Source organism: Dermacentor variabilis, chromosome 1, assembly GCF_050947875.1.
Source record: "Dermacentor variabilis isolate Ectoservices chromosome 1, ASM5094787v1, whole genome shotgun sequence".
Lineage (NCBI taxonomy): Eukaryota > Metazoa > Arthropoda > Arachnida > Ixodida > Ixodidae > Dermacentor > Dermacentor variabilis.
Window position 1 is genome coordinate 216,760,026 of NC_134568.1, and position 16,225 is coordinate 216,776,250.

At 44.5% G+C, this 16,225-nt stretch overlaps 1 protein-coding gene across 1 annotated transcript in view; it reads left to right on the forward strand.

Annotated features, from left to right (window-relative positions):
* Positions 1-246: 246 nt before the first annotated feature.
* mRpL39 (mitochondrial ribosomal protein L39) overlaps positions 247-16,225 on the forward strand; it is a 32,922-nt gene continuing 16,943 nt past the window's right edge. The window contains exons 1-4 of the mRNA XM_075668719.1: positions 247-424; positions 1,119-1,328; positions 4,214-4,353; positions 4,536-4,635. Coding sequence (XP_075524834.1) covers positions 358-424; positions 1,119-1,328; positions 4,214-4,353; positions 4,536-4,635 — 517 coding nt within the window. The 5' untranslated portion in view covers positions 247-357. The remainder of the gene's footprint in view (positions 425-1,118; positions 1,329-4,213; positions 4,354-4,535; positions 4,636-16,225) is intronic.

The following is a 16,225-nucleotide window of genomic DNA, read 5'->3' on the forward strand; positions in this document are numbered from 1 at the left end:
AATGTGCTCTTAACGTCGAAACCGAAACCAAAACAAACACGATCTTTGCGTGGCGTTTGAATGTAACCTTGCTTTTTGCAAGCGCTTTTATGCAAATCATTAACACTATGTCATTTTGATTCAACAGTGGTGAAACTAATGCTAAGGTATATTGTGTTGTGATAACGACAAGGCACAGAGACATTCACACATCCACACTCTTTCTTGGCACATTTGACCATAATATTTTTTGGGCTGCACATTGTAATGGACATCAGCGGTTTGCAGCTCGTGGCTATCGTTGCGCTTTGCGCGTTTCTGCTATGCGTGGGTTCGTTTGAGCCCCACCGAGTCGAAACTCTGAGCTAAGTCGTGGCAATGTCATTAAATTCAGCAAATCGCGTGTTATTCCTTTTGAGAAGGGCGTGTTCAAGACATAGATCTTGTGAGTAATATGCACTCACATTACTTGTGATCGCGCGGCGTGTTTTGTATTCAGTGATGTCTGCACGTGTAGCAGCGATTGCTGTGATGAGATGCTGGGAATGCCCTTGCTGAGGCTCATTTGGTGCATGCAGTTTAATGACACAAAAACAGCAGTTACTCCTCTCATTTTATCTCATATTTCAGCTATGAGCAATGCGATCAGTTTACAATAGCAATACGATCAGTTTACAATAACGTCACCAACGAAAAAGTGAGGTTTATCAAACCAGACATTTTGGATGGCGATATTGACGCGCCCCTGATCCACGTACCCAGTCATCTTCCCATTTTGTCAAACATACCACAAAAACAAGCTTACCAGCCTATGGGAAATGCCCTCCCTCAATTATTAATACTTCGGTAAAGTTGCACTCCACCGGCATCCGTCATAAACCCTGAACAAGGAGACGTTTTGGCCCTGGTGCATCATATAATAGCTTTGATCTTTTAGTTGGCGATGTTATTTCCATTATAATTAGCACAACAAACTGGCTGTTCTGTTGAAATGTTTGGAGCTTGTAAAGTCTGAAGTTTTTCCCATAGGTGCTCGTCGAAGTGTTTTTTGTAGCGATACATAGCGTTATATGGTCCGCAATGAGGTGATCTATTATATTTGGCTCACATTTTCTTGCGCTCTCTCTTGGTTTTTGTAGTCTGTTCCTCTTCGGTGGCCACCAATGAATTGCGTCTCACAAATGAGGCCGTCAGAAAGAAGCGAGATGCCTTGTTCACAGCTGAGAAGGAACGTCAAGCAGCCCTCATCACGCGCGTAGAGAAAATTGAAGTGCGGTACTTGGGTCCAATGGAGGATTGCACCCTTATTATGAACAAAGGAATCTCTACGCCGCACGACTGTGCTAGACGTGAGTAAAGTACAAAAGTTGCGGTGGTTTTAGGAGTGTCGATTGATGGAAGAACTTGTAGTTATTTTCTGATATGCACTTCGACAATTGCGTCTATATGAACAGCAGTAGTGCGAAATCTAGCAATGCAATACAAAATATTTTACTTGTTTTAAAATCTTGGTAATTCTTATTGTAATTTCCTCATAATACAATGTGCTGTGACCTTGTTTATTGGTGATGCCGTAGAAACAATTGTAGCAGGAACTATTTTATGGACAGTTCATTTATTACAGTCCCGTTTGACATCATACAAACTACTCTCGTCTACCAACTGACTTCATTGCAGTTGTTTCCTCGGGCAGTGCATGTATCCTGATGGACAGCTTTCGGTGCCTAATGAGTTGGACCTTAAAGGGACTGACAACTGGCCAGAATGTGTTGTGAGACGTCCATGGAAATGAAATTACCATGATATATAGTGATAGAACCCAGCATGCTGTTCGCAATTTAAGTAGGAATTATAATTTTAAATTGGCCAAGAAAGTCTGAAAAACCAGTAAGTGGCAAGGCCTGGCGGTGACATCTTGGTACTTCAGATGTAGTCTATGAAATTGCTGTAAGTCGGCTGTTATTAAGTACAACATAATTATTGCTTAAAATTGCAGTTGCTATATTATTAGACACTTGCGCTTTATTCTAAGCTTCAGAAATCAAAAGTGCTTGCATGGCAACAGCAACACGCTGAAATTCGTATCACGTGTAAAAGCGTTGTTTCGTTTTCTACCCGATTGGTTTCATATTGACTGGTTAAATACCAAAGCTGTTGGGCAGGAAACCATCGAAACACATAGCTATTATCACAGATGTAAAATTTCGGAAAACATGAATTGCAGGAACATCGACTTGGTAAACCAAATACTTTCTCACAGTTACGACTGCACTTGTCGTCTGCCTCCCGCTAATGCTGGTGTATAACTGCTATCACTCTCACCTATCACTTTTCCCCACATGCTTCCAGTGAACGGCTACATCCTCACTCCAGATCGAAAAATTCTGATAAAGAATGTTCCATGGTGCTTTCCACTTTACCACTTCATGATTAGACACTCTGACCGTAAGCTTTCCATTGCATTAAAAAAAAAAGGTACCATGAAAATTGGTTGTCAGTCCCTTTAACTGAGTGAATGACATTGACAATCTTCTATGAGACCACCCCCTCCCCCCAACTTTTACTTTTTCTGCCTGAAGTGTGCTGTCACTGAAAGCTGGCCACAAAGATTGGCTTCTTAAAGGGAAACTAAAGTGAAAAATTATTTCTTCTGCATCAGTAAATTACTGTTCTACAACACCAAAAACACCACTCTTACAACGATAAGACGTTTGGTAAGCCAGAAAAAGCGCAAGAACGAACTACGGGTGGCGACGCCTACTTAAGTTCCCGCACCTGGGGGCTGTGACATCTTGGATTTTGATGGCATCTTCTGGCGCCTACTAATTATATATAGTGGTACAGATTGACTGCATTATGTTCGAAAGGAACCAAATATTAAACATGACAAGTTTCGGGAACCTTTATTCAGCCAACGCGGCCCAAATGCGAAAACATACTTTGGAATCCCTGACGTAACGCTGACGTACCGGCGCTGGGGTTTCGGCGCGAAATTCAAATACTGATTGTTGGACCTTCATTTTCTCATGTAATAATCAAACTATTTTTTGGAAATGACTGCCTGCAGGGTTCTCAAACGATGCTTCATTAGTCTAAACTGATTTATTGTTTCGCTTTAGTGTCCCTTTAAGTTTGCATGCACTGCTAGGTACCTCATAGGGATGGTCGATTAATTATTTTATTCAGTTAATGAATACTTGTTAATTCTATCCTTTCATCAATTAATCACTTTAGTTGCAAGGTTTTTCATCGATTAATTGATTATTTGAAACTTTTGCTGGGCACTTTTAAAGAGGTTGAAGCACAGCTACCTATTTTTTTGGACCCTATGTTAATGTTCGAGAGGTCTAAACAAGTTCAAAACACAAGGGTATAAACGTTTGATAAAGGATAATCTTTAACTTGGTAAAGACTAAGTATAGTTGGCACTAGTGACTTTCGAAGAGATAAACAATATATGTTAGAAAGTGGCACATTGTGCATAATTAAATAAGATACATTGCACTTGTGAATCTATGTACAATACAGTTAAAGAAGAAATAAGAAAAACGAGAAAAGTGAAAGGTGAAGTCCAATTGAAGTATGCAAGGAATTGCAGTATGCCCAGGGGAAAAGAAAATTACTGGTTTAGGACTTTAAACCACATGCTCTTTTATAAAGAGCGAAGGAATGTCAGTTGACTGGGATGTTTGGGTGAAACTGACACCTTTAGTGAATGGCCACGCAACCAGCATGCGAGAATAGATGCTCGGACGCTATGGAGTTGCTGAAATCAGCACGAACTCCATCACTGTGTCAAGCCGGCGCACATGCTGTGCCACATCTTTAGTGGACTGTGAGTGGCATGACTATCAATGACAGGGTTACTATAGTAGCTCTTAATTGCAAGGGCATTTCAAGCCTCTGGCTTCGGGCAGCCTGTGTGGTGTGAGGAAAGAGAGGGGAAGTGCTCAGCTCAGCATCACTCGGGACTTGGAAAAACAGTCGACAGCCGCACGATCACTGCTCGTGCGCTGCCATTTCAGTACGTTTTCAACATTTTCACGGCACTCCTGTTAAGCTCTCGAAAACGATTAATCGGACAGTCGGCTAAATGAAAAGTGTACATAGATGAAGATTAATTGCTTTGCGGAATACATTTCATCGATTAATCATTCATCGATACTACCAACCCTAGTACAATTTCGGATTGTGATTGAACGTTAATTATACTTTCATGTTTGGGACATTGCAGACATCCATGAAAGCCTAGTGCAGAGAGGAGCCATTGCAGAGGTTGATGGAGAACCATGGGATATGTGTAGACCACTCGTACAGGATTGCCAGCTCAGGCTAAACTTCTACAAAGACTCTAACCCCTACTTTGCAAACAAGGTACAGCCCTTGCGCACCTTTTCCAGCCTGTTTTGCTTGTTTGCTAGTTGTATGTTTTACTTCTTGTCCTCCTGTTACTCACATTGTAACCAACCTTGCTATCGACCTGCTCAGTATCGGCACATTAAAATTGCAGAATGTAGAAAAATTTGATTGTTGTATTTTTTTTTACTCTTTTCCAGGCTTTTTGGCGAACTGGCAGTTTCCTTCTTGGTTATGTAGTAGACCGTGCTTTCAAGGACCAATTTTATGTACAACTGCACAGTTGGCCACAGCCCCAAGGTCAGTATCTAGCCACACGGCTTGGCAATGAAAGAGTAAGGAAGTCCTGTAGCAATGAAAGAGTAATAAGGTCCTGTACCAATGAGGTATCTGTTGCACGTTTTAGAATATGTAGTTGAGAGCAAAGTCTCAGTAAACCTGTGAAGTACTTTAGACGTACCCTCATTTTAAAGCACAAATTTATTAGGCATGAAATCATTTTAGCTCCCGTTGTAGGCGACCTTCAAGGGAATGTGAGTCAAAAGCCAGAGCTGTTATCTGGGCACTCAAACGAGTAAATCTGGCCAAGTTGGGAAACAAAAACAAGATCGTCCCAGCAACTAGTCAAAACCACATTACATAAGCTAGTTACTTCCCAAGTTACAAAAAATATTGCTTCCGAGTTCTTCCAAATGTTTGTTCACAATATCAACCAAGCTCTAACATTAAGTACGCTGAAGTTTTATTTGTCATTTCCAATAGCAACGTTCAAAAGGCAGATTAGGGCACTATGTACTTGATTGTCATCTTTTGGCGCTGAGACAGAGTTGTCTGTGCTCTTTTCAATGCCAGAAGTTCGTGAGGCTGGCAGGCTTATTCAGCCAGAAAAGGTGCAAAAAGGAAATAGGGGGGGTGGGGGGGGGTGGGGGGTGGTGGGGGGGAGAGACCAGCTCGCTGTGATGCCATTTATTTTGACAGCGTATGCTCGGGCTTAGTTAATGATTTATTTATAAAATTGTACTGTATTGTGTTCTAAAGGAGCCAAACACAGGACATGGCAAGTTTTGGGAACTTTTACTGAGGCAACGCGGCCCAAATACGAAAAAATCCTTGAAATCCATGACATCACACTGATGTACCGCCACTGGGTCTAGGTGCAGATTAAAAAATTTGAACTTCCAAGTTCATTTTGTCTTCTAATATTTGATTTATTACTGAAAAATTAACGAAAATAAGAGTTTCCAATGAATAATTTATGAGTCTAAACTGATTTAATGTTTCTTTTTAGCGACCCTTTAAGCTGTCATAAAGTTTGTTTAGGTGAGGTATTTGGTATGCTGTTATTTGTCTTTGACCTTGTCCTTGGTGTTATAGCATGCCTTAAATGTGTAGCCTATTTTGATGTATTAGTTGTTAGAACTTTAAGGGAGATGCAGGTCAGAAAGTCACATTTTTATTTTCAAAAATTGGTTTTTAGATTTTGATCATAAAATTATGCTTTGACCTTCTATTTTGATGTGTAAAAAAAATCAAGCTTTTTCTCCTGCTGGAAAACTGAAAAATTCCAATTGAGGCATGGTAGCTTTAGGGGCCTCATTGTTTTTCATTCATGCCCTACTGATAGGGCTTGCAGCCACAATTTTTGCCCACATGGTGAGCTTTCCGGATGTAGCAACAAGTGAGCACTAGCGCTGGGTGAGTTGGCACCAGTTCATTCTCCACTTTTCACCAGCGCTCAGGCAAATGCTATGCTTTTTACCTATGGGAGACTGACAAGCAAAAAGCTGTTGTTTTTCTGTATTCAAGGCAAAACCCAAAAGGCGACTGAGCCTCTCAACAACAAAATTTGATTGCTGTGCCCAAAAGCAAAATTTGCTTTCCGCAGTGATATGGAGATGGTCACTTCTATAGCCATACTGCAGTTCAACAAAGACTTTAAGCAGATTCTCCAGTAGTTGGCGATTCTTTCAACTCGGGAGTTGATTTCTCTGAGAGACCAGAGAAGAATCATAAGAATCTCTGGATGACAGAAAGCTAAATCTCTTCATGGCAGTGTCACAAAGAAAGCCCGGCTGGGGGAAGAGGCTCACAGATGTTCCGAGGGTACTTCCTGCACAACATTAGAATTTTAAGCTTTACACTTATTCTGGAAATACTGGTCTGCATTCTGGCCAAATTTCATGCAAGTTGATTATCTGCGATAGTAATTATATGTCTAGAAACATTTATCTTCATTTGTCTCTCTATTTTTTTCAGTCTTACACTGTTTTTACTACTTGTGCACAAAAACTCTTGTATTTGTGTTTAGTGTGACTCAATCTCTGCCATATTTTGCATGCACATGCAATTTTGGTCATGTTTATTTAAGGAAACTAATCATCAGTGTTCTTGATAACTACAGTCAAAATAAATTTTTTATAATACTAAAACTAAAATAAAATAATTTTAAACTCATTTGTAATTATTTGTCTACAAGGAAATATATAGCCTACTTTATAACACTCTTGTAGGCCTTGTTTGATGCCCAAACCCTGCTGAAGAGACCCTACTTATCCACTTCCAGGAAGCACAGAAAAGTAACCAGATAACATATTGTGAAACTGAAATTATATTAAGAAATAGGACAAAATTCTACATTGTGTATAAATTCCATCCAATTGGCTTTATTATTAAGGAATATGAATCTCTGAGGTGCACTTCCCCTTAAAGGGGCCCAAACCACCCCTCGGGCTTCGTGAAAGATCATTCTGTGGATCGCATACACTGCTGTATCTCAGCCAAATTTTGCACTCGTGCACGGTGCACGTGGCTCACAAGTGGAGCGCAAAGTCACCTTTTTCTGAAACACTCTTTTTACAAGAGAGACATTCTCCTTGCCCTTTCAGGGCGGCTGGCTGCTGCTCCTTGACGTCGGCGGGCAGATTCCCATAGAGCACTGCTATTGGCCAATAGCTGATATCAGTCCAAGTAGGGTGTTTGGATCTGTGCGCTTATTTCTGCTGTTACTGTGTGTATTTATTGACACAGTTTACTAAACAGGCTGAAGTAAATGAAAATTTGCATTTTGAATTTCGACAACAATTATATACTTTCGTAAGAAGCTGACTATCGTCTGATCACCCTCGGTTGTACTCGCCGCATAAGAATGAAACTTTGTCCACACTGCTTGCCTATGTTGTAGCTGTTGAGTCTGGCTAATTTTGATTAGTTCTGAACACTCAACTAGCCTTGAACCACATAAAACTTAAGGTCAGACCTCAAGTACGCTTGCCAGTGCGCGCTGACTCTTGGCAGCTCCTGGCTTGGCAGACACCGCTTCATATTGAGCTATTGACAACGGTTCTAAATGTGCAATTTGGATGTAGCTACTATCCGTCAGCCAAGCTGGTGCAGGACAAAGTCGGACCGCACCATGTAGTGCAGCCAGACTGGAGCACATGAGCACTTGCTGTGACATAGTTACTAGCGTGGACAAGACTAACGGAAAAAAGGTGGGACAGGACAGAGCACTGCTCTGGTTAAATCTTGTGTGCACCAAGCTTTCTGCAACGTTCAGCAACAAGTGAGCCGTTTATGTAGGGCAGGGTATCCCAGTGACACTTTGGTGTCTGTCATGGTTAGGTTGAGCGCCAGGATGCCTTTTACATCCCTGGATTTGTTGTCTATGACGCCGTTCCTGATGAGTAGCATAGCGTCTTGTGTGGATAGTGATTTTCTGAAGCCTATGAGATTGTGGCGGAATAGGCCGTTTTCTTCAATGTTCTCTCCAATTCTATTGTGGATGGCATCTTCTGCGACCTTCCCGAGGCACGACGTAAGGGAGATGGGTCTCAGATTCTCTGCATGAAGCGGTTTTCCGGGTTTGGGGATGAGGACTACATTGGCAGTTCGCCATTCGTCCGGCACCCGGCCTTCAGCCCATACCTTGTTAATTTTGCTCGTAATAATTTGTATGGCTTTGTCATCTAGATTTCTGAGTAGTTTGTTTGTTAGTCTGTCTGGGCCGGGGGCCGAGCGTCCGTTTAGGTCATGAAGGGCGTGCACAATCTCTGAAACTTCGAAAAGACGATCCAGCGATAGTTGAGGTGTCCCCTTGTGCTCGCGTGTCGGGTCGTCCCACGGGACAGATTTGCGCTCTACTGGTAGGTAAATGTCTGCCAGGGCATCAGCAAAGTCCCGCGGACTCATGCCTTCTTTCATGTGAAGATGAACGAGCCTTTCGATCGTTAGTCGAGCATAACTCTTGGTCGGTTTGTTGTTGTCGGTGAATAGGTTCTTAACCCTCTCGCTGTCGGACCTTTCTTGCCGTGACGCACCCCCACTGTCGGCTTGGTTTCAGGGAATGAGCATAACAGGGAATGAACATAGCAATTTATTTTTGATTATGATTGGTATACAAATAGCATAGTCAATGCAATATGTACATTTCAGTGTTCTGCAGCTGTTGTTAGTAAACATCATCATCATCATCAGCCTGACTAACATCCGTTCAACATCCGAATCTGACGATGCGGAACTCATCTCTTCCTCGCATGAGACGCTGTCCGAGTCCAAATCCGAGCTCGGCTCGTATTCTGAATCTGAAGAGCCACCACTCCAATGAGCAGACGAAGGTCCCGCGCACCTCGGCTATCCGAAAGTAACCGCGTGCAGGAAGGAGGCGCTTTCAGTCGCCAGCACAACGGAGAGAAATGGGACGTTGTGTGATCAAGAAGACAGAGGGAGATGGAAAAAGGCTAAAACAAAGTTCGAAGAGCTTTACGTTTACTGCTGCAAGTCGGAAGCGACGGTGCGGCGAGAGAGCGAAAGCAGCAATCGAGTCACTCTTTTCGGAGAGGCAACGGCGCGTGCGCCTGAACTTGACGCGCTGTAGCAAACATACCAACAGAAGAAAAATAAAAACCTTCAAACCAGCGGAGATGGCAGAACAACCCTTGAACCCATAACTACACGCGCGCGACGCATGATCCAGCGAACGCGGAGCCACCGCGCCACTCAGTGAAGAGAAAGGGGGGAGTGGCAGTCGCACCGTACTCTTCAATGCATGTACTAACACAGGTCGGGGCGAAAATACGGACTTGTAGAAAGAGTCAACAGATGGGCGTGGCCAGTTTAAGAGCGCCAGCTTTGCGCTCAGGCGCGAAATTTTGAACGCACTATAGAGAACGTACCGGAACGTCAGTGACACTGTGGGGGCGAAGCGCGATGACGTACCGGTACGTCCGTGACAGCGAAAGTGTTAAGAAGGCTCTACTTGCTGCCCCTTCTCATTTTACCGTCCGCCTCATTACACACTTCGACCCATTGCTGCGCATTCAACTTTCTGGAGTTTTCTTCGATCTCTTTGTTGATTTTCGTTAATTTAGACCTCAGCCTCCTGTTTAGCTTCTGCTGTTTCCATCTTTCTCTTAGGCACGAGCACATCCTCGACGAAATCTCCAGTTTAGATCTCGGAGTAAATTTCCACAATTTCGTATGATTGTTTTTGGATAACCGAACGGCCACCATAAACGTCGGACAAATCAGAAGCAGAAAGCACATGCTAGGTAACATCGGTACCCCGCAAGGGTCAGTGCTTTCGCCACTTCTTTTCAACATCGCAATGCATGATCTTGCAAACAAACTCTCGAAAGTCCCGGGGGTAGGGCACGCGATTTACGCCGACGACATCACCATTTGGTCCACGAGCGGCCTGCTTGGCACTCTGGAGCAGAACCTACAACAAGCGCTGGACACCACAGAAGCTTTTCTTGCAAACACGGGACTGAAGCTCTCCCCCAGCAAATCAGAGCTCCTTCTGTGCAAACAAGGCCCCAGGCTGAGACAGCCCCTTAGCTCCCTCCCCATTCACCTACACACCAGGGACGAAGGAAACATCCCCAGGTATAACACAATCAAGGTCCTGGGCATGGTCATTGGGGCTTACAACAATTACAACGCGGTGCCACTAAAACGCACCACAAAGAGCACCCTCAACTTCACCAGGGTCATATCATGGGTTGCCAGCAAAAGGGACGGACTGAAAGAGGACAACCTCATGAAAGCATTTCACGCCTTCCTCATCAGCCACGTAACCTATGCCGCCCCCTTCCTCAACTGGAAGAAGACGGAGCTGAATAAAATTGATACACTAATCAGAACGGGATTGAAAAAGGTCCTAAGCCTCCCTAGAAACACTAGCACGGAACGACTTCTCCAATTGGGGCTACACAACACGGCAACCGAACTCTTTGAGGCACAGCGAAGTTCCCAAATTAGCCGGCTCTCACTCACAAGGGCGGGCATCGAGATCTTACTAGAAGCAGGCATACAGCCCCTCTTCATGCCACCAGAGAAGTCGCAACCATGCACAAACACCAAGAGATCAATAACCGTTGATCCCATCCCACGAAACATACACCCCACCCACAACGAAGGGCGGAGAAAAGCGTGAGCGAAGGCAATCCTTGGCAAGATCAAACGTAATGAAATGCAAGTCCTCTTCGTTGACGCGGCCAGATATTGGAATCGAAGCACCTGCGCGGTCTCTGTGGTGGACGCCCATGGCTCACTCGTCAACGCAGCCATGGTAGTTACCAACTTCACTCACGAAGCAGAAGAAATGGCCATCGCGGTGGCCCTTCGAAGCTGCAAAGGAGCGTCAGTCATTTACTCGGACTCAAGAACAGCTATTAGAACCATCTTGTTGGCCCTCATCTCTAGGAAAGCAGCTACGGTTATCAACACCATCTTCTTCCAAGAAACGGGAGGAGACAACCTCACGTCCCCACACATCACACGGTTCCTGGCCCACGTGGGCAACATTTCCGGACCTCCTGACTTTAATCCGAACGAGCGGGCACACCAAGTGGCGCGAGAGCTCACATTCTGCTTCTGCGGTCCGCCCTCTCGCTTCAACCCAGCCTGGAGGGACCTAGACAACAAAGACCCGCTCGTATCATACCACGAAATCACTTCAAATCATAGGTTATCACGAAGAATTTTTCCTCCTCCTCACCCAAAGCTCAAAAAAGCACAGGCCGTCACTTACAGACAGTTGCAGACTAGGACGTACATCACACCAACAACACTAAGCAGGATCAATCCTGACCTTCCTACTGAATGCCCACAGTGTGGCCACGAATACAACAACTTCGAACTCATGCTCTGGCTGTGCACTGCCAACGCGAGCACGGGCTTTCCCGACCAGTCTTCCTGGGACTCCGCGCTCAGAAGCACAGAGCTCATCGCTCAGCTCAAGGCTGTCCAGAGGGCCCGGGCCGTCGCCGAAAAACTCTGTCTACTGGCCCCGACCTGGGTGGAGCCGCCGGATTGATTTCCTCTCGGGACCTAAATAAAGTTCTAACTCACTCACTGGTGTCTGTCATAGAGAGCCTCATTAAAGAGGTAAAAGATGACCCGAAAGCCGCTCGGTGCAATAACGCACATCCCTGTGGGCGCCCTGTAGACATGCCATACGTACATGGGGTGTCCCGCCGCCTAAAAAAGTTGGCGAACAAGTGCGGTGTGGGTGTTGTTTCTTTAGCACCACTCAAGCTCACAAGAATGTGCAGGCTGGTTAACAACGCTGGGAGTCAAGGTACATGCACTAAGGAGCATGTCACACGGTTTGTTAACTACAGTGGGGGGGGTGATATACAAGATTCCACTTCCCTGTGGAAAGTACTACATGTATATTGGACAAACAGACAGGTGCCTGGATGACTGGCTTAGGGAGCACCGGAATGCTATAAACACTGGCAGGCGCTGGTCACTTGGCTGACCACTGCCGTAGATGTACACGTAAATACTCCCCGTGTTTTCATACACGCAAGTGCTCAGATGGTTCGCAAGGCAGTTACGTAGGAAAATATTTAAGGCATATTGCATTTCAAAAGCTGCTGATGAATGTGTAAGCGCTCCACCACTCGAAGTCACTGATAAAGAAGTCTTGCACCTTGAGAAAAACCTGGTGAATGCTTTCTAACTAGCGCTCTGTCCTGTCCCACCTTTTTTCCATCAGTCTTGTTTCCGCTACTAATTATGTCACAGCAACTGCATCAATACCGACGAGCCCAACTTTCTGCATTAATCACATGAGCACAAGTGTGCACTCCAGCCCTGTCGTGCACATAATAAACGTTGCACAGAGTTGTGCAAACATTATGCAGCCGTCTCACTGAGCTCACTGTGGCTCGCTGAGGAGCACCATATTCTCCGAGTGGTCTCTGTGGGCGACATGGTTCAAGCGCGTGGCGAGCCTGCCCAAGCACCAACATCCAACTGGAACAGGTTGTGTGAGTCCCGAGTTGCACACTTTCGTGGTGTGTTGCTGTCATGGTTGAAGCTTGTTACAAGCAAACATAAAGTCAACGTTTCATTCAACCCTTGGAAATTGTGCGATTGCCGTAGAGATAAGTGCGAAAGCAAATGTGCTACTTGCCACTCAGTGCGGTGAAACACACCCATACATAGCTATCTCAAGGTGCACACAGGCCCTTGAAACCTTTGAAAACACTTGAAATTGAAAAGTATGTTTTCAAAGCACTTTAAAGTCCTGGAGTTCTTTTTTTTTTCTCTTGAAAACCTTTGAATTTCTTCGCCCCGCACTGCACGACTTTGTCGCAGTCATACCCTCTCGCACTTTCTCCCGTCTTCCTTCCACCCCTTCTGCGTCGGCACTGTCGGAATCGTGTTCCAGAAGAGTGGAAAGGAGATGGGAGAAAGTTGCGTGAGGCGGCGAAATCCTGCCACATCCAGTGCGTGGTACAAAAGTGGGTGCGTCAGCTTGCTTTTTATTGTGATAGCAATTATGCGGACACTCTAAGCACATTTTTGCCGTCGCCGTGATGTTCTGTATAAAGTCCAAGGACAATAACGCCATCGCCATGCCTCATATGCTGTATGTGTGAGTGAAAGCATGTGCGGGAAGCCTGCGATCGCGGCTCAATCTGGCGTGTGTGAAGGAGGAAAACGGAGAGTAAATGCGCCGTCTTCCGTTGTGCGAAAGGTCGTGGGGGGATGGGAGGGAGGGGTAACGGCGTTGTGCTTTGACAGCAACTGTGTATTTCGTGGCCGTGTGCAAAGGAAGTTGACGATCGCGGCTCAATCTCATGCGCGATAGGAGGAAAGTGGGGAGGCAGCTTCAACTCCGCCAACAAGTGCATACTTTGCACGGTCACACGCGACATATCTTGAAAGGAATCTGCAGACGGCCATACCTTTGTGCGCCCTGTGTTCTCGCCACTCTTGTGTTGAAGCGATAGACAGTACAAACGTCACTTTGCTCGCTGCTACTGCCGCACTTGCTCACAGCAGCATTTTAACAGTGAGTGTCTGTGCACATTGAGTGTGCTGTATTCATGTTAGCTTGGGAATGCTCACACCAAGCTCGTTAATTCATCATTATGATCATCAAAAGCCTGGTTACACCCACTGCAGGGCAAAGGCCTCTCTCTCCCATACTTCTCCAACTACCCCGGTCATGTGCTAATTGTGGCCATGTTGTCTCTGCAAACTTCTTAATCTCATCCGCCCACCTTACTTTCTGCCGCCCCCTGCTACGCTTCCCTTCCCTTGTAGAGCGTAGAGGTAGAGCATCCGCCTTGCATGCAAGAGGATCCTGGTGCCGCGCAATTTTCTACCGGATAAAAAGAAAAAAAAAAATCCGCATGTTGATAAAAATTGCATAAACAGGCCTGGACTGTGGCCTGATCCCGGTGACCAGAACCAATAATGCACTCCCTCACCAGAGCAGGATCGGCCACCCTGGTGCAGTACTTGGCCACAACCTCCTATATGAATACAACAATCGTTAATTCAGTTGGTAAGCAAATATTTCCAATTTCATACAGCCAGTAAAACTACTATCCTTACTTTGTATAGCTGTCTACTAGTTTGCGATTGCAATCGATGCTTTGCTTTTTCGGCGAAACTGCGACTTTTTCATTTTTCACGCGGCCCTTGCACTTTATCTTTGACGTCAATCTATAGCAGATGCAAAGTCATTCCACTGCAAGCAACACTATCAGCCACGGCGGCTGAGTGGACGTGAAAGTTTTGCAGGTTTCGTTTCATACTATCGATGTAAAGACATCATCAACATGGTATGGAAGCGTATCTTTGGTCACGGGCTCACTGATAAAAAAGACATTTTAATCATGAAATTCGTTTCTTTTTTTGGTCGTGCAATAATGCAAGAAGTTGTACGGCCTGTTTCATGTAAGAAAAATTTGCATAAGAGGTCCAATTTCAATATGATGAAGTGCCGATTTTACCACCTTCGTTACCTCCATGTTTAGCTATACTGTTTTGAAAACATTGTTATAGTAAAGAATTGTTACATGGGGCGCTGCTCTGCACCCTTTAAAAAGCTTTGACAGTGCCTTGGAAGTCCATGAATGTTCTTGAATTTCTGTATCTGAGACCTGTACGAACCCTGTATCTACTACACTATAGCATAGCAGAGGGATGAGACATCATGAACTCAACCGTAAATTGAGGGATAGCTTCCGAGTATGGCGCATCATATCTGCTGCAGTGATTAGTAGTGGCATCTATGGGAACATCCAAAATGTAATTTGAACTGCGTGCCATGGTGACGTTCAGTAGGCGGAACGTTGTGGACACTGACCCGCTCCACCATGGCCTTCACAGTGCAAGGCATTGAAGCAGTGGGAGCACCACGAAGGGGATGAAAGGCTATCTTTGATTGCCAATAACTACGCCTCTGTAGATTGAATTGAACTACTTTTTGCATCAAAGTGTTTTTGAAATAGTCTATTTTAGCTTCAACTGCATTTCTCGACTTCAATAGAAAGGGTTTAAGGGGCCATTTAAATGTAAGAACTGGTCTGCTTTTAACATTTCATGTTGACAAAATAGTGGAGCTGTTTAAATATTGCACTTTACCATAAGAACTGTCAAAGAAGTGCAAGATTTTCATTTTTAAAACAAGAAGTTTATTACAATTTGTTCATGTGGTGCTTTCCTAAATAAGCCAATGCAAATTTTGAATAAAGTAGAAAATTGTCCATTGCTTTTTTTAGTCATAATGGTATAACATGAGAAATTTTGTCGGGGCCTCCAACTGTGTATGCTAACTCCAAAATCAAGTTTTTTTTATTTGCACAGCCGTTGCAGACAAGTAGCAACCAGTCGGTAGCTGGATGTTATTTCTTTATGATAGGATGTACATGGTGCATGGTGGTACATGGTCTCAGACCTAAAGCCATACTTACGAAAAAAACTCAGAACGTACTGGCAGCATAAGTGGGACGCTGAAACCCTTAATAGATTCCACATAATTAAGCCACATACTGGCCATCACTGACCAAGTCCAGACGAAGTGATGTCCTATTCTGTCGTCTCAGAATAGGGCACACTTACGGTACATATAGCTTTTTGTTGACTTGCGGTGAACGTCCAATGTGTAGTAGATGTGGGGAGACACTCAGTGTTCAGCATGTCTTCCTAAAATGCCGCAAAACACCAAGTCGAGAGGAAAAAAACACTTCCCTTTAGCATACAGTCAGTGGATACCACTTCACCTGGCACTGTTTCTAGGCAGAGAACCGCTATTTGACTTACAATCTACATTAGCCCTTTTAAATGACGTTGACGCGCTCTATGTTTTCTGTCTAAGAAATTCATAACACGGCCTCTTGTGAGAGGCCACGGTTGCGATGTCAACTTTTGGTATAGCACATGCCTCCGGGCCCTTGTGCTCAAGGTATCCACTGAGGCTATTGTGCTACTCGTCAACAACAATCACCTGTCGATTTATATTCATGTAACGCTATGACACCATTGTTGTACATCCCATACTTAAATCATACCCTGCTTCACTCATTCTCATATTTTTATTCCTTATGTATTTTAATCAATTTATAGCTCTCAGTTTTAGGCCTCT